At 50.0% G+C, this 26,862-nt stretch overlaps 1 protein-coding gene across 3 annotated transcripts in view; it reads right to left on the bottom strand.

Annotated features, from left to right (window-relative positions):
- Nucleotides 1–26,862, bottom strand: part of TENM4 (teneurin transmembrane protein 4) — a 597,404-nt gene that overhangs the window by 203,458 nt on the left and 367,084 nt on the right. For 2 of the 3 annotated variants that reach the window (XM_042957496.1, XM_042957497.1), the window contains 3 exons: nt 26,352–26,607; nt 16,032–16,130; nt 14,606–14,841 (listed from right to left, as the gene is read on the bottom strand). In XM_042957496.1, coding sequence (XP_042813430.1) covers nt 14,606–14,841; nt 16,032–16,130; nt 26,352–26,607 — 591 coding nt within the window. Of the gene's footprint in view, nt 1–14,605; nt 14,842–16,031; nt 16,131–26,123; nt 26,265–26,351; nt 26,608–26,862 lie in introns of those variants that run through there. The other variant, XM_042957498.1, reaches the window with a different exon arrangement.

Below are 26,862 nucleotides of genomic sequence, written 5' to 3'. Positions count from 1 at the left end.
CAAGATGAGGACTGAGGGTCAAAGTGATTCAATAACTGGCCCAAGATTGCGCATTTAATAAGAGGCAGAGAATAAGCTCGGATCAGAGTCAAATCCACATTGCCTTGAACCTGTCCCTAAGCACTATGCATGCTGCCTTTCCGATTAGATGTAAAATCATGGAAATGACAAAAATGGGGCAAAAAAGGACAAATCTCTTAATATGGACCAGTCTTACTGATCAAATTTTGTTGGCAATATTTTCCTGAGGACAGAAACTTGAGGTAATATCGCTTAAAAATGGACACAATTTTCCAAGAGCACTCTAAATGCTTGTTGAGCAAGGTACCTGATATTCCTCACTCCCTTCTGCTCAGGGGTCTTGGTCTGTGTGATTTCTTCTATCCCTCAAACACACCTGTCCATCCAGCCTCCAGGCTTTTGCGGATACAATGTCTCTATGTGGAAACGGCCACTGCCCTCCCTATTTAAAAAAATTTTCTCCCATCCTTCAAGGTCTATTTCTATGTGGATTTTCACCATCACCCCCAGCCAAAAATGACCTTTGCTCCTGCCTCTGCAGCCTGGGGCCATTATCATGATTTCAGCACCTCTCCCATGCACAGTGCCCTGACGCTGCGGGTCTGTGTGTTCCCTTCCCCTGGCTGGCTGTGCTGTTCACCTATGTACTCAGTGGAGCAGATCTGTAGAGACAGCCAGGCTCCCAGCTCTGACCCTTATTAGCTGTGTATCAGCAAATAAGTCACATAACCACTCTGACCTACACTGTTTTCATCTGGAAAAATGGAAATAATATAAAACCATCTCCTGAGTTGCTGTAAGAATTAAATTTAATGAAAGTTCTTTATAGATTAGGAAGTGTTCTGAAACCATAAGGCATTCTGGTCACATTGCTTAAAAGTTAATAAAAGAGGCATGGGGTGCCTGGGTGGCTCAGTCGGTTAAGCGTCCTACGTCAGCTCAGGTCATGATCTCATAGTTTGTGGGTTTGTGTCCCGTGTTGGGCTCTGTGTTGACAGCTCAGAGCCTGGAGCCTGCTTCAGATTCTGTGTCTCCCTCTCTCTCTGCTCCTCCCCCACTCATGCTCTCTGTCTCTCAAAAATAAAACAAAACATTAAAAAAAAAAAGAGGGGCCCCTGGGTGGCTCAGTCGGTTGAGCATCTGACTCTTGATTTCAGCACAGGTCACCATCTTGAAGTTCACGAGATCGAGCCCTGTGTTGAACTCCATGCTGACATTATGGAGCCTGTTTGGGATTCTCCCTCTTTCTCTCTCTCTCTGTCCCTCCCCCACTTGCACACACGCATGCCTTCTCTCAAAATAAACAAACTAACTTAGAAAAAGAGTTAATGAAAGAAAGAACACCCAAAGTTTAAAGCACAGACTAATGCAACAATTTGTATGTGAAACATCCAGCACAGCCCCAGACCTACACAATCAGGTGTATGAACCGTGCTATGTAATAGACTTGATGCTCTACAGGAAGTCAGATGCCAACAAGTTACGAAAGAAGAGTTTCCAGTTTTCAGGTAAAAAAAAAAAATGCTACTTCTCCTAAAATTCGCATTTAATCTCTGCCAACTTTCACACCTTCTCCCCTCAAATACCAGTTTTGCGTGCGTGCTCTGGTGGAGGAATGTATGTGCTCACGAAACCAGAGACACTCACAGGAGCCCGGGGACTAGGTCTTGCTGAGAGTTCCTGGTGGCCCAGGTGGTAGAATTTAGGACTGTGGGACGCAGTGGAGGCCACGGCACAATGAATGATCCTGGCATATCTCCTCTTTCCCCACTGGTGCCTGTGAACAAAATCTAACTCCAGGCTCGAAAGGACGATAAATCTAGCTGCCTGCCACACACCAGAGGGAAGAGCTTCCTCCAAAGTGAAATGTTATACTGGTGACAATCTACTCATGCCAGACGAAGCCTGGAGGACAGCAGAATCAGATAACATGGGGGGCCAGGGCTCAGTAAGTGACATGTACTGAGGTCCCTGATGTCATCTGGGCCTCCTTGTCTCTCCAATCCTGAGGCATGTTGGTAAAAATCACAGACCCACTCAATGCCACGGGCACATAGCAATCCTGGCACAGTGCATGGGACAGGACAGGTGGATGTTAATTTTTCTCCCATAAGAAAGAGAGTTAGCTTCTCTGCTTCGTAAGGCACTTCCTGCACCCTCTCAGCAGTCCAGATCAGGTGGACTGTCCCAGCCCACCCCAGCTATGGGAATCCAAGAGCCCAGGGGAAAGAGGGCAGGGTCTGGGGACAAATCCTGGCTCCCTCTCTTACCAGTGATGTGGCTTTGGACAAATGAATTAACCTGCTTGGGCATCAGTTTCCTGTCTATAGAATGGAGATAAAAACAGAATGGTGCCTAGCACATGGTTGGCACCTGGCAAATATTTGTTGGATAAGTAAGACCATGAGAAGATTCAATGAGAAAATGCAGGTAACACTCAGAACATGCCTGGCACATGGTAAAGGTACATCACGTTGGGTTGCGGGAAGGGAGCTGGGAGCAGGGGCAGAGGAAAGCCACAGCCAGGGTGGCAAAGGCCCTGTGGTTTGCTCTGAGCCCCAGGGTTGCAGCACCACAGTAGATGAGAACATCAGAGTGGGGGTCTGAAAGGCAGCACAGTCTATATAGGGAACGTAGGCCTTGGGATGGGGAAATCTGGCTTCTAGTTCCAGCTCTCTCACTTGCCAGTTATTCCAGCTCAACGAGCTATTTAACTGCGGCCGGCCTCATTTTCCACATTTGGGGCTTGCAGAGCAAGAAAATACAGTTGAGAATTCTATACGGCGCATAGTCCGCTGGAGAGGATCGATGGGTTTGAAAGCCTCACGGGAAGGCGAGGTATTTACTACGTAGCTGTCTCGTGCAGCATGTCTCCTAAGAGGGAAGGCAGCCAGGGTCCTGCAGTCCTTGTGGGTTCTGTGCTCTACACTCCAGAGCCTTGGGTAAAACAGACCAATGCCTGCAGGCAGCTCAAATGCACCAACGGACATTTTAACACACAGTCTTCTGATACAGGCACCCCACACAGCCAACATTTCTGTCTACCAACCTCCGCCTTTGTTTAGGCTGTTCCATCTTCCAGAAAGCCATTCATAGCTTCTCTTTCAATATCTTACTTGATTTACAAGGCTCAGCGCCGTGGGGAAATTTTATCTGATCTTGCTTAGAATGAATTGCTCTTTCCTTCGGGCTCCCACAGGGACAAGGCTCAAACTCCAGGAACATGGTTTTATCATCTGTCTAGTACCACCATCAGCTCCTTACACATCTGGCTCACCATGAAACCTAGGATGACTCAAGGCGGTGATGCTAGCTTATCTGGCTTTGTCTGTCCTTTGCAGCTGGGGACACAACCCAGCACACAGGCTCAGTGAGTGCTCCCTGCGGTTTCAAACCTGAACCTTGGGGAAGTTCCCTCTTCTTAATTTCAGATTACCTTAAATCCCTGCATCCAGGAGTGGCCCTTGGTGGCTGAATCTGAGAGGCCTTAAAACTTCTGGGTGATCCCGCTGCCCAGAAGGGTGAGAACAGCATCAGGTGAACACCCACTGTGGGCCACCCCATGGTCTGGACCCCCCTTCACAGGTGGCCTCTCGCTTAATGCTCAGAACACTGCTTAGACATTAACTGACTTTTTACCAAGGAGGAAATCAAGACCCCCAATGAAAAACCTGTGGGCTGGGCCAGAATACAGGCCTCACTAGGTCCCAAGTCTGTGCTCTTGCTACTGTGTTGCTATCTCAAAAAAAAAAAAAAAAAAAAAAAAAATGAAACCATTTAGTTGTGATTTCCTTGTTTTACTGATAGGAGGAAGAAAAAAACACTGTGCTTACAGCCATCCTTCCTGCTCTCCTGCCTCCCTCCCTTTTCCCTGTGATGAAGAGCTGCTTCTCTGCTTCCTCACGGAGGTCCTGAGCCTGCCGCCCTAAGCACACGGCCCAGACTGCACCCCCTCCTCTCCACAAGCTATATATCTATGGCAGCGCAAGAACAGCCATCAGGGAGACCCTTCTCGCTTTCTCTCTGCACCTAGGTGCAATTAAGTTCTGTTATTTCACAGTAATTAGTCTAGAAGAAAAACAAGGATGTGGGGAACAAATCCTCTCCATAGGATGCAAAAAATCTGTAAGACCAACTCCTTTTCCACATTCCCGGGGTCAAAGCATGCAAGGAGCACCCTCGGGGTATGGTTGGGGCTACCTCCTGCCCATCCATGGCCACAGTGTCCCTTCAGGGACCCCAAAGCCGCCCATGGGGTGCGGGCCTCAAGCCCCAGGAGAGTGTGTGATCTCTGCAGGTGCTGCTGTTGTTAGGCTATATGAATACACCTTTTTGTGACACTTCCAACCTCAGGACTGGTTGGCCCTAAAATTCAACACGTCTTGTTTGCCGGGGGGAAGGGAAGACAGATTCCAGGGACCAGGAACAGCTAGGCGCCAGGTTGTTACAGCATCTTTCCAGCAGCCTACTGTCTACATTCCCAGCGAGAAAACTGAGGCTAAGAGAGAGCAAGGTTCTTGCTCGACTTGCACGGACAGAGGAGCAAAACAGGGCCCTGGGCCAGGAGTGCACCTCACACTGATTACGCTTTGGCAGCCGCCTCTGGCTCCCTGCTCGGCTTCTGATAACCATTTTCCAAGCTCCCATGATCTCACTGTGTCTAGACCTTTCCTCTCTGTCCCCTATACGAATACAAGCCTCTTCCCTTTTTCCTTCCTTCCACTCCATGCCTTGCCACAGTGGCTAGGCTCAGGTCCAGGCACCTTACCCTGCTTTCTCTCCGTCAACACACTTTTGCTGAACACGTGCTACCTCCTGCTGGCCTTGTACAAGAAACTAACTACGGTACGGCCCTGAGCAGGATGGAGATAGTTTCTGCCCTCCTGGAGCTGAAAATCCAACAGCAGGGACAGGCTCCAGCCGATCCGTGACACAATGAGCAGCTGCCGTTGTGGGGAGCATCATGAGCAGTGTCAGAGCATAGAACCAGGTCCTGGCTTAGTGTCAGGGGATCAGGAGGTACACTGAGGAAGGGACATGTGAGCCCAGCTTTTGAAAAGGAACAGACTGAGAGAAAGGAGGTGGAAATCCCTCCAGGAATGAAGACTCTATAGCTTCTCTGGGTCTCGGAATCACACATCAACTCCCTTGCCCTCCACCCACTGAACCGGCTGACCCAAGGTCAGACACAAAGCCCCACCCCGGTGGGACTGCGGGGAAACTGGACACCCGGCTTGGCGTCCTGGAATTCAGTCCTACCCTTCCAAGGAGCCCCTAGCAGTGAGTAACGAGAGCTTCAAACTGTGCACCCCTTGTGACCCAGAAATCCTGCTTTTGGAACACGCCCTCCCCAAAATAACCGAAAGAAGAAAAATCAGAGCAGAGTCACAAAGATGTTCACAGAAGCGCTATTTATAATAGGAAAAGTTGGAGACGGCAGGAATACACTGATACAGTAATGGCACAGATATGACAGAGCTCTTCAACTTGCCAAGAACTGTGTCAAGTTATAAGCGTGTACGGGAAGAAATGGTCCACAAAAATGGCACAAGAGCATATGCCCGTGTGCATTCATGCCGACAGCACAGATGTTCCCATTGTGAGACCCTAGTATCTTGAATTCTGAATTCTACCTTCCAGTGTTCTCAGCAACACTTGAAGATCTTACAGTCTGATTCTGAATCCAGCAATAAATCACCTCTTTATTACATTTATTACTCTGAGAAAGAGTACCTAAAACCACCAAATAGCAAACAGGTGAGTGCTTGCCAGAGGCTGAGAATGAGGGGAGCACTGAGTATAAAAGGACATAAGGGAGCTTTTTGGGGTGATCGAAGTGGTCTGTGTTTTGACTGTGGTGGTGATGATGGTCATGCAACTCCATCCATCTGTCAAAACTCAGAGAATGGTATGCCTAAATGTGTTAGTTTTCTGTGTGTAAACTGTATCTCAGGAAATCTGATTTTGACTACAAGTGGGCAGGGCCTGGTGGCTGAGTGGGAGCAAAATATAGGAGAGGTGCCTGAGTAAGGTGGGGGGGAGAGGTGCCGAGTAAGGGAGGGAGAGGTGCTTGAGTAAGGGAGGGGGGAATGGTGCCCGAGTAAGCGGGGGGAGAGGTGCCTGAGTAAGGGGGAAAAGGTGCCTGAGTAAGGAGGGGAATGGTGCCTGAATAAGGGTCGGGGAGGTGCTGAGTAAGTGGGGAGAGAGGTGCCTGAGTAAGGGAGCAAGAGGTGCTTGAGTAAGGGGGGGGGAGTGGTGCCCGAGTAAGTGGGGGGAGAGGTGTCTGAGTAAGGGGGGGGGAGAGATGCCTAAGGGGGGAGAGGTGCCTGAGTAAGGGGGGGAGGTACCTGAGTAAGGGGGGGAGAGATGCCTGAGTAAGGGGGGGAGGTGCCTGAATAAGTGGGGGAGAGGTGCCTGAGTAAGGGGGGGAGAGGTACCTGTGTAAGGTTTGGGTCTCGATACTAGCCTTGGGTCCCCAGGAGGAGAGCCAGAGCCATGAGCACTGCTATGGAAGAGAAATCGGAGATGTGAGGAGGCTGATGTTATCTACTTGCCTTCCAGACCTGCTCTCCCCTTCTCCACCCTGCTCTGTGCCTGGGAGGCTCACCCACACGGTCTGGATCAGTGGGCTTCCTTGGGTCTGCCGGCTGCTGGCTGGTTCCACCCGTGGAGGAGATCGGAGGGTGGGGAGACAGTGGGGGCGGAGGGGCAGCTGCAAAGCCAGGAAGATGTTTTTCATGCCGAGCGGTCACATGTTGAACGCCTTAATCATTTTGGCTACTCCTTTGTTTGCCTGCTTCCTCCTACGTTACAGACGGGAAGGCATCTTAAGGAGATGAAGTCCTTGCCCATGCGGTACAGCAAGGAAGGGCGGAAGGACAACGGACAACAGAACGAGACCCGCTGGGCACCTACCCTTGCTCCTCTCGTTCCAGACACAGAAGCCTACTCCACACAGGCCACTGTCTTGTTAGGAAAGCCTCCTCCCACAGAGCCCAAATCGGCCTTTGTGTCATTTTCACCCTGCGGGCCCAGTTCTGGCCTCGGCAGCGCCACAGAGCAAGTGAGCCCCTCCTCCGCACGGTGGCACCTCAGACAACGGCAGACAGCCGCGCCAGGCTCAAGTCCTGCTTTTGGGGGGCTGGAGGATACCTGTCTGGGGTCTGTTATGAAGAGAACAATCTATATATATCTTGCTATTAGCCATTCCCACTGAGCAGCATGAAGGAATCAATCTTGGAAAGAAAAGCTTTAATACAGGATCCTGTATCTTTACCACTTCTTCCTCCCCCTAAAACATCAAGTTCAATCATCTCCATTCCCCATTCTTTGGGCTATAAAGGTAAATCTACCCAAAAGGCCTGATGTGAAGTCAAAGAGAGAGGAGAGAAAATAAGCTGTATTGCTCGCTAGTAACACCCGGGCCCAAAGGGCAACAGGCCTGTGCTTATGAAGCAAATGGCACCCGAGATGCTGATGCCGTGAGAGCTGAACCAGATGGGATAACTGAGGGAAGGAGGGGGTAATATCACCTTGGCTTCCATTTCTGACCTTTTCTCTACTCATGTCATGTCCATGTCACCTGCCCCCGAGCCCCAGGACATACAGTGCACATTTCTGCCATCGTGCTTTTGCCTGTATTTTCCTTCCACCCAAAATACCCTCGGCAGGCTTTACCACCTTGCAAGGTCATTTATCCCATCAAGTCTCACTGAGCAGGGCTCCCTTGTGCCTGGCTTTGTGCTCCGGACGAGCGTGCAGCAGAGAACAGACTTTAGGAGAGGGGAGAGTGAGCAACGCGCCCCCTAAAGAGAAGGGATGCCTCATGACCCCCTAACTGGACTGCCGCCAGCCAGCCCCTGAAGTGGGGTTTGTGTGGTGGAATGTCAGTCAGACATGGCGAGGAGAGCCCACACCAGTCTGCACACGTGGCACTCGGGGCCCCAGCCCGCCTCCATCAGCACTGCCCAGATAACCCCGAGAACTGGATGACCCAGGCGCTTCTGGACCAAGGACTGCGATATTCCAACAAGCAAGCACTCTGACAGCTGCCTTTTGTAAAGCAGCAATTAAATTTAGCAGCGTTCTCACCGAACTATCACCACTTCAAGCAAGGGCTCTGATTTTTTTTTTTTTTTCTCAATCCAACATCAGCTGCTAGTGGAGGTGAAAATGTGACCTACTTACAAAAAAAAAAAAAGATAAAAGAAATAAAAAGAAGGAGCCCTCAGTGCTGAGCATGTTGTCGTAGCAGCTGCACAGAGGCCACCACACCCCCACGTCCGGGTTCAGTTTCCTCCTTCCTCCTTCCTCCTTCCAAAACCTGGGGAGGACATTACGGGATCATCTACTCCCACCCCATCCTGGGTTGAGAAACTGGGGTCCAAGGAAGGCTTCCAACAGTGTCCCAAGGCCACCAGCAAGGGAGCTCTCCTTTTTCACATGCCCTGTGGTTTTTCAGCATCATCTCTCATGGGAGTACTATTGTTCTCCCCACTTTGCAAATGAGGAAACCAAGGCTCCAAAGGGTCACCCAGCTGGGCTGTGGCAGAGCTGAGATTTCTGCAGAATTCCATGAGAACACCTCACTGCCTTAGAGAAAGCATAGTGAGCGGCACCCTTTCTCCGCGGGGCGGGCCTGTACCCACCGTGGAAGAGAGTCCCAGGGCAATCTCAGGTCTCCATTCAAATGTAAAACTAGTCCTGCTTTTTTGTACTGTTAGCAAGCCTGTTGTGCCCCTTTTCCAAACGCCTATTTGGCAAGACAGGTGCTTGAGGAGTCCTGGAGATAGGAATCCGCAGCTCTTCTGTGATACCCCGTGTTTGCTTTTCACATAGAGATCCAGAACGCCGGGGAGCCTGTCAGTCTTACCTGGACAGAGGCGACTGTCAGTGAACCAAAAATCAACTTTTGTCTGAGTTAAAGAAATGACGCGAGGCACTTTCTGGTAATGACTCTTCTCTAGGCTGCTTCCCTGTAACAGCGACACATCCCTACAAATGTCTCCTGACAGGTCTCCCTGCTTGTTCTGTCGGCTGCCCCAGTGACTAACACCGGCCAGGAAGCCCGCAGGCACTGAGATGAGATGAGGCTGGTCCAAGGTCTCGGTCAAGACTTACAAATACTCTTCCACATGTGATGCTAATAGTACTAAGAATATTATTAACAACAATAATAGTATCTACCTTTTATTGAGTGCTAAAGGTCCCAGACAGTAGTCTAAGTACTTTATGCAAATTATCTTACTGGAATTTGCAAGAGCCCTGTGAAGTAGCCACTATTATTAGCCTCGCTTTACAGATGGGTAAACTGAGGCTGATAGAGGTTAAACAGACTTGCCTAAGGTCACAAGACAGATGCGCAGCAGAGCTGAGATCTGAAATCAGACAGCCTAATTTCAGAACCCATGCTCTCAGCCATGCTGCTATAAATTCCTCCCATGTAAAATGGGGTAATCATTCCAGCCACACCCACTATAGGAGCCATAAGCAGAGTGGAAACCGAGGTTCAGACAAATTAAGCAACTTGCCCAAGTTTACACAGTCAGCAAGTGACAGAGCTGGACATGAGTGGGGTCTTTTGATTCTACACCATCTGTTCAAGCTGTGAACCCAGCACAGCGTCTGAGAGTATGGCCTTTAAAAATCCTATATTCTTTACTGGTTTTGGGACCCTGGCAAGTTGTTAACTTCTGTGAGCTTTAGTTTCCTCTTGTAGAAAAAACAGAAAATAAAACTTATCTCACAGAACTGGTGAGTGTTCAAAGATATGACATGATGGGCTTGGACCAACACTGGGCACACAGCAAAAATTCTAAATACCAAGTACTATGATAGGAAAGTTAGTGCATAAAGTTTAGGAACGTGAAGTCGAAAGAGGAAAAGAATTTAAAGGCATCAGCCCTAGAGCCTGGGTGCCTGGGGATGACCACTGTCCTGCCATTTACCAGGTGACGGTGGGAACTTATTCCAGTTCACAGGTTCTCAGTGTCCTCATCTGTAAATTGGAGAGAATAATCCACAGGGCCGTTGGGAGATGTGAAAACGAGAAACTACAAGCAAAGTGCTCAGAACAGAGAGGGGCATGTGGGCTGCAAACAATCAAAGCTAAGTGAAGTGCTCTCATTATGAACGACCACAGCAGCCCCTATTATCTTTACCACACTCTGCCACACTGCCTTTTGTGGGGACAGCGTTTTAAAAACAATTAGCTGCTATAAAATAAAGCATTATTTGCCATGGCTGCACAAACTTCATGGTTTGACTTTTAACTAATCTTCCCCTCATTATCATGCTCTCCCTATTTTGTTCTGCAAACACATTTCTTATCTTCAGAAAGGAAAAGGCGGAGAGTGTTCCAATACTCAAAAACCATCACAGGGAGAATGGTGAGTAAAACAAGGCACGCATGGTCAACAGCTACCTCTCCGAAAGGGTGTCCTTTGGAGACAAAAAGTACATCACGTCTCTGGTGAGATGCCCCATGGATTCTTAAAGGTCCTTCCTAGGTTACCCACCCAAACTAGAGTGGCCAAGTAACACCCCCCAGGGGGGAAGACAGCCCAGAGGCAAGGCCCCAGGCCCTGTAGCCTTTGTGGGTGGTGAATGCTGGCTGTGATCTTCCCAGGAGAGTAACCGCAGGTGTCTCTGCAAATGAACGGAAACTTTTGAACTAAAAACCGAATGTCAAATGGATATGTCAGGGTTCCCTCCAGATATGGCAGCCCCGAGCAGATAGCAGAGAAAGAACAATTCTTGCCCGCCCTGTTCTCGACTCCCCCTGTGCTGGTGAAGTGATAGGATTCTTATCTGGAGCTTGATAGGATGTAGAAAATAATTACAAATGAAAAGGTTATTCATAATTTTTAAATGAGTTAATTAGTAAACCCAGTCAGACTCACTCATTACAGTAATTAATAATTGATTATACTTGAAATTAAACACAATTTTTCATCAAAAATCTAATTAAGTATCTGTGCTTTTGCCTGTTGATTAGATCGGTTGGTCGGCTGGAAAAGTCTTTGTTAAGGATATTTGTGCTCGGCTGAGACAATTAATTTGATTTTTAATAATTGAAAGTTCCTTCCAAGTTAGTCATCACAGGCTGTGATTATGACCAAGCAACAAGACGCTCATCCTCTGCCCCCGGCAGCTGGAGGGGACCAGGCACGAAGGATGCCGCCCCAGCCCTTGAGGAAAAGTAGGAAAATGCACCTGCAATGCCTTCACCTGCATTAGCGTACTCCAGCCTCAAACACATCCTCCTGACGTGATGGGTCGGGCCTGTCTTCTAGATGAGGAAGTCAAGGCTCAGGAAGAGAAGCGAGTTGCCCAGGGGTGAACAGCAGCCAGGTGGCAGAGCTGGGAATGGAATCCAGGTCTGTCAGAGGCTGGTGTAAGCTCTGAGTCTCCAGGGAACAAAGGCAACATTCCAGTTCTGCCTATCTGACCTGGCCCTTGCATATGCAATCTACAGTCCCGTCTTAAAGTTTCTGCAGAGAGAGGGTTTTACCAGAAGGATGTATTTATTCTATGTGAGGACACATTATCAGTGGACTAACCACTTCTAACATGAGACACAAATTCTCCTAAAGCCTACTCCTCCTCTCCACCCACACTGCTACTGTCTTAGCCGATGCCCTTGGCTTCTCCTGACCCATTTGCTGTGATGGGGCCTATTCTTCCTTCCTCTACACTTTTCTTTCTAAAATAAAAGTCTGACTACATTCTGCCACTGCTTCCACTGCTTAAAACCCTTCAGTGGCTCCCCAGTGCCCATCCGGGAAGGTCCATCACTTGGCCTCTGAGGTCATCTTCACGATCTTACCGAACTCTCCTGCATTAGCTCCAACACCCCTCAGATGCTTCAAACACAGACGATGGCCTTACCACCACACTGTCCTCTCTTAAACCTGAAACTTCCCTCGGTTTGACATCCACTCTCTGCATGTCTCCTGCCAATTTAACTCTGACTAGAGGATTCAGCTACATCATCATCCTTCCCAGGGAGCCTCCCCTAGTGCTCTTGGCGGTGGGTATTCCCATAGCCCCTGAGCTGCTTCAATCACGGCTAACACAGTTGTCTCCTTTCCAAAGCTACCAACAACAAGAGGGCAGGGATCATGTATTTAGCCCTAACATTTAGCACAGTACCTGGCCCAAAGGAGGTACCCTGCATGGTTTGCCGAATGAGAAACAGAAGTCACAAAATCATGGATGCAAAGACTGTCAGTGTTGGAAGGACAATCAAAGGCCATCCAGTGAAAAATCTCAGTCGGCACTGGAATCATCCTTGCTATGTGGTCACTGGGCTCTATCTGCATTGTTCCTATGACAAGGAGCTCACTACCTCCTGGTAGATCCTATCTAACTTTAGATTCCTGAAAACTGACCCCATAGAAGCCCATGGGATGTAAACGGACGAGAGTTTGCATAATCATACAAAGATTTATTCTTTCTCCCTGAATGAGGCTACAGTATAAACTTTCCAACTTCAATGTAAGTTGATGTCTTTATGTTGCAAACTACTTGACTCTCGATGAACAGGGACAGTCCTCGTTCAAACGTCTACTCATTTAGGAAATATGATAATGTCAGTCAAAAACAAGAGTTGCATTAGTGGTTACCAGGGACACAGCATTGGTGGTGACAGGAAGAAACTTTCATGCCGAGTGATGGTGCTTGGAACTGTATAGCCCTCACCTGTAACCCAGTTTACATCAATCAGGGCCCTTTCACAGGGCTCTGGCCTCTCCCAGTTTGGCTATTCCTTTTACCAACTAACACACAGTAGGGATGGCAAAGGCCTGGTGTGCCATCAATATTCTCCATTCTGGTGGCCATGATAGGTATTACTAATCGATCACAGAGACCCTTTCCCATTGATCCTGAATATAGCCTCAGGACCCTTCTTTTTGAGAGAGAGAGCGAGAGAGCGCGAGCACGCACAGGGAAGGGGGAGAGGGAGAGGGAGAATCTTAAGCAGGCTCTACCCCCAGTGAGGAGCCTAACACAGGGCTCAATCTCACGATGATGAGATCACGACCTGAGCTGAAGAGTCAGACGCATAACTGACAGAGCCCCCCAGGCTCCCCCTCGGGATCCTTCTTAACACAGCTTTCTAGACAGCATCAACTAAGCAATCAGATAGAAGGGAAGAAACACGTATGCCCACCTGGCCTTAAAGCCATGGAATTCTCTGTGCCAGTCGTCACAAGGGAGAGAGAGATCTGGCATACTGACGAAAGCTTACTATAGGTGGAGCTATTTAAGGCAACCTCCCTGTTTGAGGCGCTGTCGCCTTCCCGATTACTTGTAAAATCCACGATTCTCGAATGCTCAATCCATGCTCAAATCCCTTCTCCTGAACAAGCGGGGGCCCATGTTTCGTTCATCGTTCCTAGTGACTGCACATACTTCCTCAGCACACAGCCCTTTTTCATCCACAGTAACCCAGGGGGTTATGCGATGACAGGGTTCTTTTCCACCGTGGACGACACCCTGTCTTCCTCTGGCCTGTGCCAGTTACTTCTGTTTCTCTTTACCGGGCTTACACTGGAAAAGTCCCCCTTGCATACAGAATTATCTCAGAATTCCTCAGCATGGCTTCAAGGACTTCTCAAGCTGGCTTGACCTACCTTAAACCCGAGAATGACAGAATTCGAAGGCTGGAAAGGACAGAGGGTTAAGCCAACCCCTCTGGATGCTTTTATTAATGGGCTGATTTACAAAGAGGCAGCGGACTCTAAGCGGTGCCTACGGATCTCTTCAGATTAACATCTTCCCTGGGAGCAGATCAAAGATGGGGGTGAAGGAAGCAGGAAACCTGACTGTGGGGGGAATACGTCGAAAGAGCATCAATGGGTGGCATCCTGTGGTGGCAAAGTAGGGGCCAAGAGGAGTTTCCTACATCGTGGAGGTGGCCTGGGGTCAGGCAAGAAGGCCAGTCAGTGCTGCTTGGGGTCTCCGTGCATCCCTCAGCCAACTCTCGCTGCTAGTGGGGACCCGCTGCTCCTCAGTCCTGACCATGGCTGCGCTCTGGACTTGGGCTCCCACAGTCCCCTCAGACCACCTCGTCACAGCCTCTTGTCACCTTGAGACATGCTTCGTGGCTGAGGTCAGCTCAGTCCAATCTTTGGCAGTTTCCCTCCAACCCCAGGGCACCCCACATCTTTCCTGCTCCTCACTGCGGCTACGTGGCACTAGCAGGAGAGGCCTGCCTGCTGTCCAGCCTCTCCAACTGGTCATTTCATTTGTCGTGACTCCAATCCGTAACACTGGCGCCACAGACCACCACCTCAAAGGTCAGTCTCGGTGACTGCTTACGCCTACTGCTAGGCATCCAACACAGGACGGAGCAGCTGCTCAGCTTCCTTCCTGGTTACAAGCAGGGAGCAGAAGAGGGTCCCAGAGAGATGACCTTGACAGTTTAGGGGGTGCAGGCCGGCGCCCCAGGGCTGCGTGGCTCGCCACGTGTGCTTTGGCCGTCGGGGCGGCAAGGTGCCCGCGGTGCCCACAGGTGTGCTGTGTGCTGCCCTCTGAGCGAAGGGGAGCCGAGGGGAGCTGGGGCGAGGGAGGTGCTTACCCACGAAGTAGGCCAGCAGGATGACCAGCGTGGCTGAGATGACGATGGCGCTCAGGGCCGCGCACTTCCAGTTACAGTACTTGGAGGGCTTCTGGAGGTTGAAGGCTGGCCGGGCAAAGGTGCTGCGGGGCAGGGGCCGGGGCGGGGGGGAGTACACCGTGCTGGACGTCAGCGGGTACCCTGGTGAGGTGGTGCAGAAGAGTGGGGAGGTGCCTCCCGGCTTGAAGAGGAAGTGCCTGCGGGTGGAGAGAAGCCAGAGGGCATCAGGGTCTGCAGGCTCACTGGGACCAAGGTCAACCTGGAGGACAGAGGCAGCAATAGAAGCATGCAGAGGAGCCTGGAGAATCACCACAGAGAAGACAGGAGGGACAGAGAAAAGGAGAATCATGTACCAGACCACATAACAGGGCACACGAACACACGCGTCCGGGGAACACAATGGGATAGTCCTCCCTGTGGGAAAAACCACCCGGGGCCAAGGAAGAAGGTGTTACCGACTTGACAGAAGGCTGGCTGGGTGTGGAGATCCCTCTCCGGGGAAGGGCTGGGGTGGGGATGCTGTTTCTTGGGTATTATACTAGCTGTTCTCTAAAATTACTGGCGGTAACTAGGAATGTGTCTAAAATCCTGTTCTGCGTCCTGGAGCTAATGGAACCTGAATGTTTCTTCTCTCTCCAATACCTACTTTGCCAGTGTACCTTGGTGGAGGTATGAAACCCTTTAAACCGTTCTGTTTAAAGGGTGTTTCGGGGGTGGAACTCAGAGACCACCATTAAGTTTTGCCATGGTTGAGTCCCCCAGTGGCTGTTATACAACCGATGGCAGCAAAAGCCTTCAGAAGCCAGACTGCTGCCTTCCAAACTCCTCGCAAAAGCCGTGTGAGAGCACAGGTAGGCAAATGCATCCTCAGCCTAGCCATAGTCTTCAGGGCAGCGTGGCAGGTCAAAGCACATGGTTGTGGCCAAACTAGGTGTCAGGAAATCCTCCACAGCTTGTCTTTAACCATGGCCACGGGAGAATTTGTACACGGCCTGGGAAATGGGGTGCATTGGTTGCACTGCTTCCCCCTGAAACCTTAGAGCAATCTTGCACTCTGCTGGGGTGCAAGATGCCTCAGGTCACAGAACACATCCTTGGGATTACAATACATATGATATAGGGCCTATGCTGCATAAAAATTGCTATGAGATGTCTCTCAGAATGTCAGAGGCAGCCAATGAGATGCCGGGAGCTGCATATTAACAATGCCGCTGTTAATATGCTGAAGACAGGGTACTTCAAGGAGAAACTCTTGGGGATGGGCATGCAACATGGCATCGTCACTTCCCGCAGGAGAGCCCAGGGAAAGGTCTCAGGGTCTGCATGCGAGTGCAGGAGCCACAGGGACAGCATACACAGAGAGGAAGAACATGGGGATGTCACCTACCCGTCACTGTAAGCCCCATCATGGCGGGAGGCGCTGAGAATGTCCATCTCAATGAGGTTGTCCTGCAATGTCCCTAGGAATGGCTGCTTGCCTAGGTTTCTACGCACACATGGAGACATGAATGAAGCAATGAGTCATGCATCGATGAAGGGGGATAGTAGAGAAACACACAAAGTGGCTGTCTGCCGCGGCTGTGCGTGAGATCAGCGGGACAAGGCTGCCAGGCGATGGGTCTGTGTGCAAGCCACATGTGCGAGGGGTCTGCCTGGCACAGAGCATCCAGAGGGAGCATTCTCTGTACAAACCTGAATGTCTGGCAGTTGTGGCCATCAAATCACAGCTCTCACTGACGAAGACTGATTACGTCTCAGGCACTGAGCTAGGCATGATACATCCGTTTACTTCAAATGTTCAGAATAGGCTATGCAAGGAAGGTGTATCCCCATTTTACAGGTGAGGAAACTGAGATGTGGAGAGGTAACAGGATTTGCCAAGGTTACCAGCTGGCAAGGTTCTATGCAGGAATTTGAGCTCAGGTTTTCTGTTTCCAAAGACTGTGCTTTCTCTACTATACATAGAAAGTAGAAAGATGTATACTTTCTATACATCTGTTCAAACAATAGCAAGAGACACTTGGCTAGTCCAAAGAAAAAAGAGTGATAAGCATTTGGGGCCATTTTCTTCTCAAGCAGTGGTGCTCAAACTCGAGTAAGCATCAGAATCGCCTGGAGAGCTGTGCTTTGCTGAGGCCCACCCCAGAGATTCGGAGTCGGAAGATGGAGGTGGGGCCTGAGAATCTGCATTTCTCACAAACCCCCAGGTTGATGCTGACAATATTTAAAGTGTCACGGTCCTTTAGCAGAGCAGGGACCTCGGTGATGGCTGAATGGTGAGGGCGGTGCCCCTCAGAAGACAGATGGGGCATCGTGTCTTTTGTTCCCCCCATGTACACTGAGGGCAATGCATTTTGTGACAGCACCCATTTCTAATGCAGAATGGAGACAGACACACTTGCCCTCTGGGTCTCCATCGTGCCTGCTAACTGGCCTCATTCATACTGGAGTGTGCTGGATCCTGTTTCCTGATATTTTCACGCACTGCTGTCCCCTCACTTACAAACCGTGTAGTGCACAGTTTTAAACAAGCCGGTGATGGCTTCAGCCTACCGTATGCACCTCAAGGAAGGACTTGAGTGCCGAGAGCTAACTTTTGGGTTCGGCCCTGCGAGGGACCTTCCTGCTGACTTTGACCAGGCCCTTGAGCACCAGAGAACCCAAATTCAAGTCCCTTTTCTGCCACTTTCTTGCTGTGTGACTGTGTAAAAATTTCAACCTCTTCCAATCCTATACTTCATCTGTAAAATGGGGATAACAATACTAAGTTCACAAAGTTGACGTAGGACCAAATGAGTAATGTTGGAAGTATCTGTAAGGGCCAAACACACATCATAGAAGTTCTAATGCCAATTTAGGAACATTAGTACTAATTTACATAACATTAGCACTAACACTAACAAATATTCTAGAAGTACTAATGCTAACCTGCCCTACATCTACCATAGCTTATTCACTGTTCTAGAACTCTGTATCTAATGTAAATGTTAGTCCCCACATTACAATGTCAGCACTATCATTTTTGCTTTGTAGGCTGGCAAATCAAAGATCAGAGATGTAACTTTCTGAAGGTCCTATCACGGAGTAAGCAAGCGGCAGAGCTGGAAGAGAACGCAGGTTTGTCTCATCCCACAGCTCACAAGCCCGTGTCACCGCCTTGCCTGTGGGTTTGCCCCCCGGGGCCAGCCTTACATACCAAATGAGGAGGGGCTGTTGACACTTTCATTAGCACCCTCGGGGACAGTGGGAACACAAGGCAACACAGTTTAGCAGCCGGAGCCACTGAGAACCGCCGTGGTGGTGGGGACCTCCCCTTTGAGAGCGTCCTGAGCTGTCTGGGCCCAGCAGCCTGGGTACCAGGCTGTTCTGGCTGTGTTCATGGCCCCAGGGGCCTCCCACAGGGTCTGAGAGGAACTACAGGGGTGCGGAAGTCCTTCAGAGTGGCCTCATTTCTGCCCCCACCCTCCACAGGTGGTCTCCTCATGGGAGGCCTCCTGTGATGAGGGAAGGCACAGAAGACTCTGCGGTCAAAGAGGTCCCAGCTCCGTCATTCACCGGCCATGAGGTGGTGAGTCTATCTCTCTGAGCACTCATAAACTGGGATAATCACTCTCCTTATAGAAGCTAAAATATAATTTAGATCATGCTACTTCTCTACTCACAACCTTCCAATGGTTTCCTAAGAATAAAACCATGGTCCTTACCAGGGTATACAACGTCTGGCCCCCTGCTACCTCTCCAATAACATTTTTTTGTGCTACATATACCCTGGCCTCCATGCTGCTACTCCAACCAGCTAAAGCCTTTGCTGTCATTTGCCTGAATCACCTTCCCCCAAATATCTGCATGGGCCATTCCTTCCCTTCTCATGGCTAACTGTAATAGTTCCCGTCCTGCTCTTTCTAATTACCCCTGGCCCCTAGCACTGCTTTAGTTTTCCCCATTGGACTAGACACACGCAGGTATGCACACACACACACACACACACACACACACACACACACACACACGTTTTTTTCCTATTGCAATTTAAGTTCCGTAAGGGTAGAAATCTTACCTGCCTTGTTCTCTGCCATGTGCCCAGAGTCTACAAGAGCGCCTGGTACACAGTAGAAGGCACTCCATAAATATTTGCTGAAGACTGTGAACGTTGGGGTATACGAAGGGAGGCGCCCCTGGCATACTGCAGGCACACAGTTGGTGTTTAATCGAGGGGAGCACAGGTGGTGTTTTATTATTATTTCCCTCATTCCCTGTAGTTCAGGAGGGAATTTCCAGTCTTTCTACAGTCCCTATGGCCCAGCCTGAGCAGGCCCTAGCCACTTCTGCCCAGAGGCCCAGGACGAGCTCTTGGTGCCTCCCTGGGGCCAGCAGCTGGCTGCACGGTACGCTTCTGCGTACATCTGGGAGGCTGGCTTGCATCGCTAGGCTAGGACTGGGCTCTCAGAGAGTCAAACGTGTACCTTAAAGCCCATCCAAAATAAATATATTCAGGGAAAAAAAGACAAAAAGGATAAAAGTTGAAATGTTAATAGTGAGATTTTCCAGTGTCTGGATCAAGAGTGGTTTTTATTTCTACTTCTGTAATTTAAGAAAAGAGAGCAATTATCTCTCAAACGTGCAGATCTGTTAGGACAGGGGAAGAGGCAGTGCACTGGAACAAAGGGTTTCTGGAGTGAGACTATGCCAGATTCCCTGAAAGAGCTTTCCACGTTGGCGCTAACTCAGACGTTAGCCATTTAGATCACTCGGGAATTTGGGGGGACGCTAGCACCTGCTGAAAATACTGCCAGTTTAGAATGCTACTGCTGACTTGAAATGCCCCTATTCTGTGCTTCTGAAACTTAGTTCTGAGTCGATGAGGCCTCATTTGATTGGTGAGGAAATTGAGACCCAGAGAGACATGTGTCCTGCTCATATGCGCAGAGCAACTTAGCGGCAGAGCTGAAACTAAAGCCGAGGTGTCTGGGCTCCTAGTTCGAGGCTCCTCCCCAAATTTCCTGCCCATTTCCCGCTCCCAACTCTGAGATTCCAGTTCTTCCGGAAAACAAAAGTTACAAGGCTCTCCTAATGAAGGCCCATGCTGCCGAGGCCTCCTTAAATCACAGTCCTGCCTGGTCTCCAGCTCGCTGCTGTTGGGAACTTGGGTGTGGACCCTAGATTCATCGGACCCGCACACCGGTGGGTACTGTTACCTCATTTTAACAAATATGGAAACTGGGGCCCAGATTGGATGAGTGACTGCCCAAGGTCACACAGCAACTGAAAGGTAGAGCTGGGACTGAAAACCACATTCCTCCAACGTCACTGCCTCCAGGTGCCTCTCAGGAGAGAGCTGCTGAGTCCCCGGAGAGGGGATGTAGTGAAGCGCATTCTGCTCTCACAGCTCTCCTTGCAATGGGGAGGGGACCGCCTCCCCTCTACGCCTGAGAGGAGGCCTCGGGCAAGTCCCTGAGCTGCCTGCAGGGATTCTAGGTCCAGCCCAGGGCAGGCAGAGCTCGCCTTCCGAGGACAGAACAAATAGCTTTCGGGAAGGACGTGGCCGGAAAGTCACAGTGGCCAGGTCTTCAGACTGCCTTGCTCAACAGCTCATCTCACCGCGAGCCCGCGAGTCCTGGCCATGCTTCACCCACAAAGCCCTGGGGCAGCCACCCAGCAGAACAGGACATTCTGCTACATGCTATACTAGCTGTCCAGCTACATTCTACAGCTGACACCCCCAAGGTGTGCAGGGTGTCAGAGATTTGGCCAAGGCCCCATAAAGACTTTGTGATAGAGCCAGCATTTAACAAATGAATGAACAAAAGCAACAAAAAATGAACCGGGTCTTCCAGGTCACAGTGATCCTTCCGAAAGGCCAATCCCATAACGTTACTCTCCTATTTCAAAGATGTTCGTAACTACTCACCCCACTTCTGCCACCCTCAGGCCCCATACCCACCTCTTCTTCCTATAACTCAAGGCCCTCCATTGCCGACTCTCATTTACATGCATTTCCATGAGGCCCATGTGCTCCCGTGTCCCCCAACTCTTAGCCATCTCTCCAAGATACGAAGCTCTCTCAGCTCTGTGCTTTTGCACAGCTGTCCCTCACCCGAGAATTCCTTTCTCCCCTGCAATCTCCTCCCGATGCAGGTCCAAATAATCAGGAGGGCAGCCCTGGAGAGCAGCTAGGTCCTCTGGAGCCAGCTGGCCGGGGTGTGGATCCTGGCCCTGCCACTTGCTGGCTGTGTTTCCTTACGCAAGTTACTTCACTTTCCCGTCTTCAGATTCTTCATCTCTAAAGTGGAGATGATAATAAGACTACCTACCTGTGCAGAGCAGTTACCATAGCAGTCCTGACTGAGGTTTTCCGGAGGGTTCCCACCATTAACTGGCGAGCGGCTGACTCACTGTGTCTAAACTACGTGTACAAACAATATGGTTTATGCCAAACACCTGCTTTCCTTCTGGGTGTCTGAATTTGGGCCATTGCCAGGCATAAGGTGCCTGTGTGACCAGTTCCCAATAAAAATCCTAGGTGCTGAGTCTCTTACGTGCTTCCCTCTAAGGAGCCCCAGTAGGGCCCCATGAGTGTTTGGTATGACTGTTCCTTGATGCCCCCATACAGAGGGAGCCACATTCTCCTCTCTGCTAAGACCACCCCCCAAGTCAGAGCACTATCCAAAGTGCCATCTTCGTTCATTCATTTATGGGTCTGCCTTCCTCATAAGACCATGAGCTTCTTCTAAGATAGTGGCTCTGTTTTCTGCATGCCTGGGACCAAATCATCAAATGACAGGGACAACTGTCCACCCCAATTTCCTGCAATGCTCAGGAGTTGGCCTGGCCCACTAGAAGGTACTGTGTGCTATTCTGCGAACTATACCAAGCCTGGGTTGGAGACCACCAGGATGGCCTCCCATCCCTGAGGGGTAGATGGGGCTATTCCCCTAATTGAGCATGACCACACAACGGGCCTCAGGCTCCCAAACCAGGCCTGGGATCAGATGAGCTAGAGCAGGGGTCTGGCAGCCTCGTGCTCTGGCTTCCCCTTCATCTGACAGGAGCCTGACAGGCTATTAATCAGACAATCCCTATGAAATCAATTAAGCATTTGATGCTACAGAGCGTGAAAGAAGTGGACCAGGGTATAGTGGACCCTGAACACATGGATCCCACCAGAATGGACCACAGATGCACTAGCAGACCTCAAAGCAACATGTGACCCCCAGCTCTGGGAATCACAGGGAGGCCTGGTCTCCCCCTGGGGACTCCGTTAACCCTAGGAAGGTGCTAGAGGCAGTGGGTTAACCAAGTCCTCCCTCTCACTTGCCCTCCTGCCTTTGTCTCCAGCATGAAATCTAACCCCCTCCTGCTTATTCTGCCAGCTGTTATGCTATTTTCTCAGCTATTCACTTTTGACTCTCAACATAGACTCAGTGCGACAATTACAGAAGGGCCTGTGACTGTTCCTCTGGCATCACGGGGCTCCCCATTCGGGTGTCGCTTGGTTAAAGGCTGTTGGCTACAACCACCTCAACTAGGCCCTGCTCACTAGGGCTTTCAGGCCTCTGCTCAGGCTGTGCCTCCCTCACACCCCTTCTTCTTGGCTCCATGTGGGGAACCCTGCCTGCTCTTCGACAGTCCGCCCCACAGCACCAGGTCCACTAAAGTCTTCCTTTTCCCCACTCAAGTTAGGTATAACATTTCATTCATCTGTTCCATTGTTCATTCATTTAACCTGCGTGTTAATATTTTTCCAGTACCCATGATGTGGCAAGCCCTGTGCTGCCCGCTGAAAATCCGGAGGCAATTAAAACACAGATTCCTGGTATGTGCCTCTATCACAGCAGTTGCCCTAGTGCAAGAGTCTGTTCTCTTAGACATATTGCCCACTGGGCACACAGTAGGCATTCGGTGACTATTTCCTGAGTAACAAGCACTACATGGTAAGCAGTTGAGCACTTACTGCGTGCCAAGACATTTTCAGGCCTGATCATATGTAATTGCTATCACAGCCTCAGGAGGCACTACAGTGGGTTAGAAGCGGCCGAAAATCCTTTGGCACTCTCCCCTTGAGAAGTCCCTCTCCTTGAAGCTGGCTGGCCTAGGACTGCTCTGACCAACAGAACAATGGCAGGAGGGACACTATGCCGTTGCAGACCAAGCCTTTAAAAGGATCGGCGACTTCTGTCTCAGTGCCATGGAGCTCTGAGCCACTGAATATGAAGTCCACTCCCTGCTGGGAAGACTGGGAGAAGAAGTCCTGAGACCACGTTAGAGGGTGAGGGTCCGCTGAGCCCAGCTACCCAGCCTTCTTCTCCAAGGCTCAGGCATGCGAGTCAAGCCACTTGGCTCCTTCAGATTGCCCAGCTAACAGCTAATACCACTGACCGACCCTAGGTCAGGAAGACCCAGCTCTTCCTGAACTCCCGACTCACACTGTGAAGTCTAATCAACTGGTAGAGTTTGACAGTCATTTGTTATGCAGCAATAGAGAATCAGAACAGGAAGTTACTAAGATTTTCTCCCTTTTAGAGATGAAGAAATTTAAGGTCTAGGACCACAGCCAGTGAGAGACAGGGTGGGGATGTGGGCACAGGATCTGCCTGGCCCTAAAACCTGTGCTATGAACAACTAGCTTCAGTGAAAGGACCATCACTTATGTACTCAGAGCACTGGGGCCAAACTTCCTTCTCCAAAGTGGAGAAAAAGGTGCAATCTCCTATTTCCTCTCAACTCTTCGGGTGAGCAGGAGTTCAATAAATATTTTTTCAAGACTTTTTTCTTTACAGGGTTGATATGGGAAGATGATGTATATGAAAAAACATGGGAAATCATTTTTATAGTGTGTCTTTTAATGCCAGGCACCATGCTTTATGTTTCTTATGTGATTCACTTCCTCCCAATCGGAGAGGCCTGAGTTCTTAGCCCAATTTACACAGGCAAATCGAGGGTCAGGGATGTTTCATGAACTTGCTGGGCCGGTAACTGTTAAAGCCAAGACAGGAATCCAAGTCCTCTGACTGTAAATTCTGTGCTATTCCTATCTTACCACGCTGGTCAAAATTATCTGCAGTTCTGTCTGCCAGATGGGGCACCAACCCCTCTTCAACCTTGTTGGTTTTGTGCCATCAACCAGGAAAGGTCAGTATTAAGGCCCAGAATTCTGAATGTGTTACCGGCTGTATTAGGCACGTCTCCCGGTTTTAGACCATCTTTAGCTGCACAAAACTCTGGGGTAACAGAGGAGACCTACCTCAAACATTTCATCTGGGTCTTTAAGAGTAAGTAGGACTTTGCAAGACCAAGAAGTAAGAAGGAGGGCAGCTCTGGCAGACAACTGTACGAGAGCATGTGCAAAGGCACAGAGGCATGAAAGGGGTGGGCATCTTGGGGAAGACTGATAAACACACACACACACACACACACACTCATACATATATCAGATGTTAAATATACATATCTGTATAGATTTACATAAAATAGTATATATGAATATATATATGCTGGCATGTTAACGATGGTTACATTTGGTGGTAGATACAAGTGATTTTCTTTTATTTCCGAAGTGCGATAAAGTAGAAGGAAGGACAAAGAAAACCAAGTTCCGTGTGGTTTGTACAATGGACGTGGGAGGACAGAGGGTCAGAAAGGCAGGTGTCGGCTGGCTGATGAGGCAAGAGAGGTCAGCTGGGACCACTCTACCAGGAAAATGCCCTGCTGCTGGTCCTCTATCTTCCTTTCCCTTGAAAAACCCAGAGAACCACCTACTTTGATACTAAGGGATAAAAATGAACATCCAACCAGAGGGAGTGGCTACTGTGTTCCATGCAGAGAATCAGAACCATCGATTATTTGCTGACTTCTTTCAGCCACGTGCAGTCATTCAATAAGCCCACGGGAACTAATGGGGATCTGATTAAGCTACCCTGGGTGGGATGGCATATGATCATCCAGCTCTGTCACTGATGAGAGCCAAGGAGGCATGTCAGGAAAACTCACACATGATTTTAGAGGAGGTCAACAAAAACAATATTAATTAAGAGACTGGGGGTGGGGTGAGCTGGGCTGTATCTCTAAGAGATTTGCTTTTGGAAAAGCGATTCTACAGGAGTAAAAGGGCACAAAAGGATGTTGATTTTCTTTCACTGGATCCCACAAGCTCAACGTGCAGATGTCATAATGCCAGATAGAGTCAGATGGGTACATGTTCCGTGTGTAAATTAATTTCACCTCTTTAAGTGTGGGATGACTTTTGTCCTCTTCGCAGATAAAGAACAGGAGTTTGAGAAAATAAAATCTATGTTTCCCCACTACTTAGGGTAGAAGATGAAGAGGTTCTAATTGTGCTAGACTGGGACACTTCATCTCTAGAGAAAGTAGGGAAAGGCTATGTCCCCCAAAGTCAACAGAGGGGTAAGAATTATGGGTAAATCTTTTTTTTAATTATTTTTTTATTTAAATTCAATTTAGTTAACATATACGGTGGTAAAGATTTCAGGAGTAGAATCCAGCGATTCATCACTTACATACAACACCCAGTGTTCATCCCAACAAGTGCCCTCCTTAATGCCCATCACCCATTTAGCCCATCCCCCCACTCAACACCCCACCAGCCACCCTCAGTTTATCCTCTGTATTTAAGAGTCTCTTAATAGTTTGTCTCTCTGTTTTTAACTTTATTTTTGCTTTTCTTCCGGATTATGGGTAAATCTAATTTTTGTCTTTATATCTTTCTGCATTTTCTCCAGTGAGTTTGTATGCCTGTATAATCTTAAAACAAAACAAAACAAAACAAAAAAACCCCTCATTTTCATTTTGGTAAAATAGTGACTAACCAGAGGGAAGGAGGGCAGCTACAGAACTGATGCTGACTGAAGTCCCTGGAGGGAAGGGAGCATTCTGCAAGACTGGAAGGATGCAGAGGTGGAGAGGTCCAGGCCAGGGGAGACCAGGAGAAGGTGGCTGTGGTGTAGGGAAATAGCATTGCGCACTGAGTCAGGCATCCTGGGTTCACATCTTAGACACACATCCACCGTCTATGTGACCTGAACTAGTCACCGAGTCTGATTCTCAGCTTCCAAAACTCCCAAACGGGATCACAAATCACAACAAGGCCTTGGTAAAGTTGTGAGGATTACATCACATTTCAAATATGAAAGGTCTTGTAACCAAAAGTTGATGGTGTCTCAATGTTAGGGATTATAGGGCTTGGAGAACGGTGAGAAGTCCGTGGGAGGGAAGGAGAGGAGAAAGGACAGGGAGCCTTCCCTGAGCACCCACCACAGGCCAGGCAGGTCCCAGGCCAGGCACAAGGTGACCAAATCACAGTAGGGAAAGGCGGAGATGTGGATCCCAATTTAACACTGGTCAGGAGCCTACCCTCTGCCTCCCCGTGACACACTCAGCTCTCATCTCCTTTTACAACGGCCTCCTCCAGCGAGCAGCACCCCCACCGCGTAGACAAGGAAAAAGGGCAAGCAGGGGCTCATACCTTTGTCAGCGGCAGGCCAGCCCTGGACCTTGCGGCTGCCCGATTCCCAAGCGCCCGCTCTTCCTGCCCCACGCCCATCCCGCCGCCTGGCTCCCCTTCTCGAGGGTGGCCAGAGAGCCGCCTCTCGGAGCTGCTGCTGGACCCCAGCCTCCCGGACCACGGCCGTGGGGGCACACGGAAGGGCCCCTCCGCCCACCCCCGCTGCTCGGCCCCGCCCCTCCCCCGCACCTGGTCTCCAGGGGGATGTTGCTGTTGAGCAGCCAGTTGTCCTGGGCGTGGGCCGGCTCCTGGGCGCCGCCGGCTGGGGGCTCTCCGGAGAGCGAGTGGTCCGTGGGGGCCGGGCTGGGGTTGCTCCTCGGAGTGAAGTTGCCCCGGTTCAGGGAGTTGATGGAGGCCGCGTGGTGCTGGTTGGGCGTGTGCGCGTGCGAGAGCGGCGGCGGCGGCGTCCGGAGCCGCGGGTGGTTCTGCAGGCCGCCCGGGTGATCTAGGGCACAAACATGCGCGGTCAGCGGGGTGCCGGGCCACCGCCACGGCCGGGCCTGGTCCCGAGGCCCACGCGGGAGTGGCCGGGCGGCGACGGGCGCGGCGGACCATGCGTGTCCATACGGTGGGGAGACGGTACTTACTGAGTACCTACTATTTTCGGTGCTAGGGGCACATCAACAAAACAGACAAAATCCCTGTCCCCTTGGAGCTTAAATTCGAAAAGAGACAATAAACAAGATTAGAAAAAAAAAAA

The sequence above is a fragment of the Panthera tigris genome, chromosome D1 (assembly GCF_018350195.1).
Source record: "Panthera tigris isolate Pti1 chromosome D1, P.tigris_Pti1_mat1.1, whole genome shotgun sequence".
Lineage (NCBI taxonomy): Eukaryota > Metazoa > Chordata > Mammalia > Carnivora > Felidae > Panthera > Panthera tigris.
The sequence above is the reverse complement of the archived record's forward strand: the minus strand, read 5'-3'. Positions and strand labels throughout refer to the sequence as shown.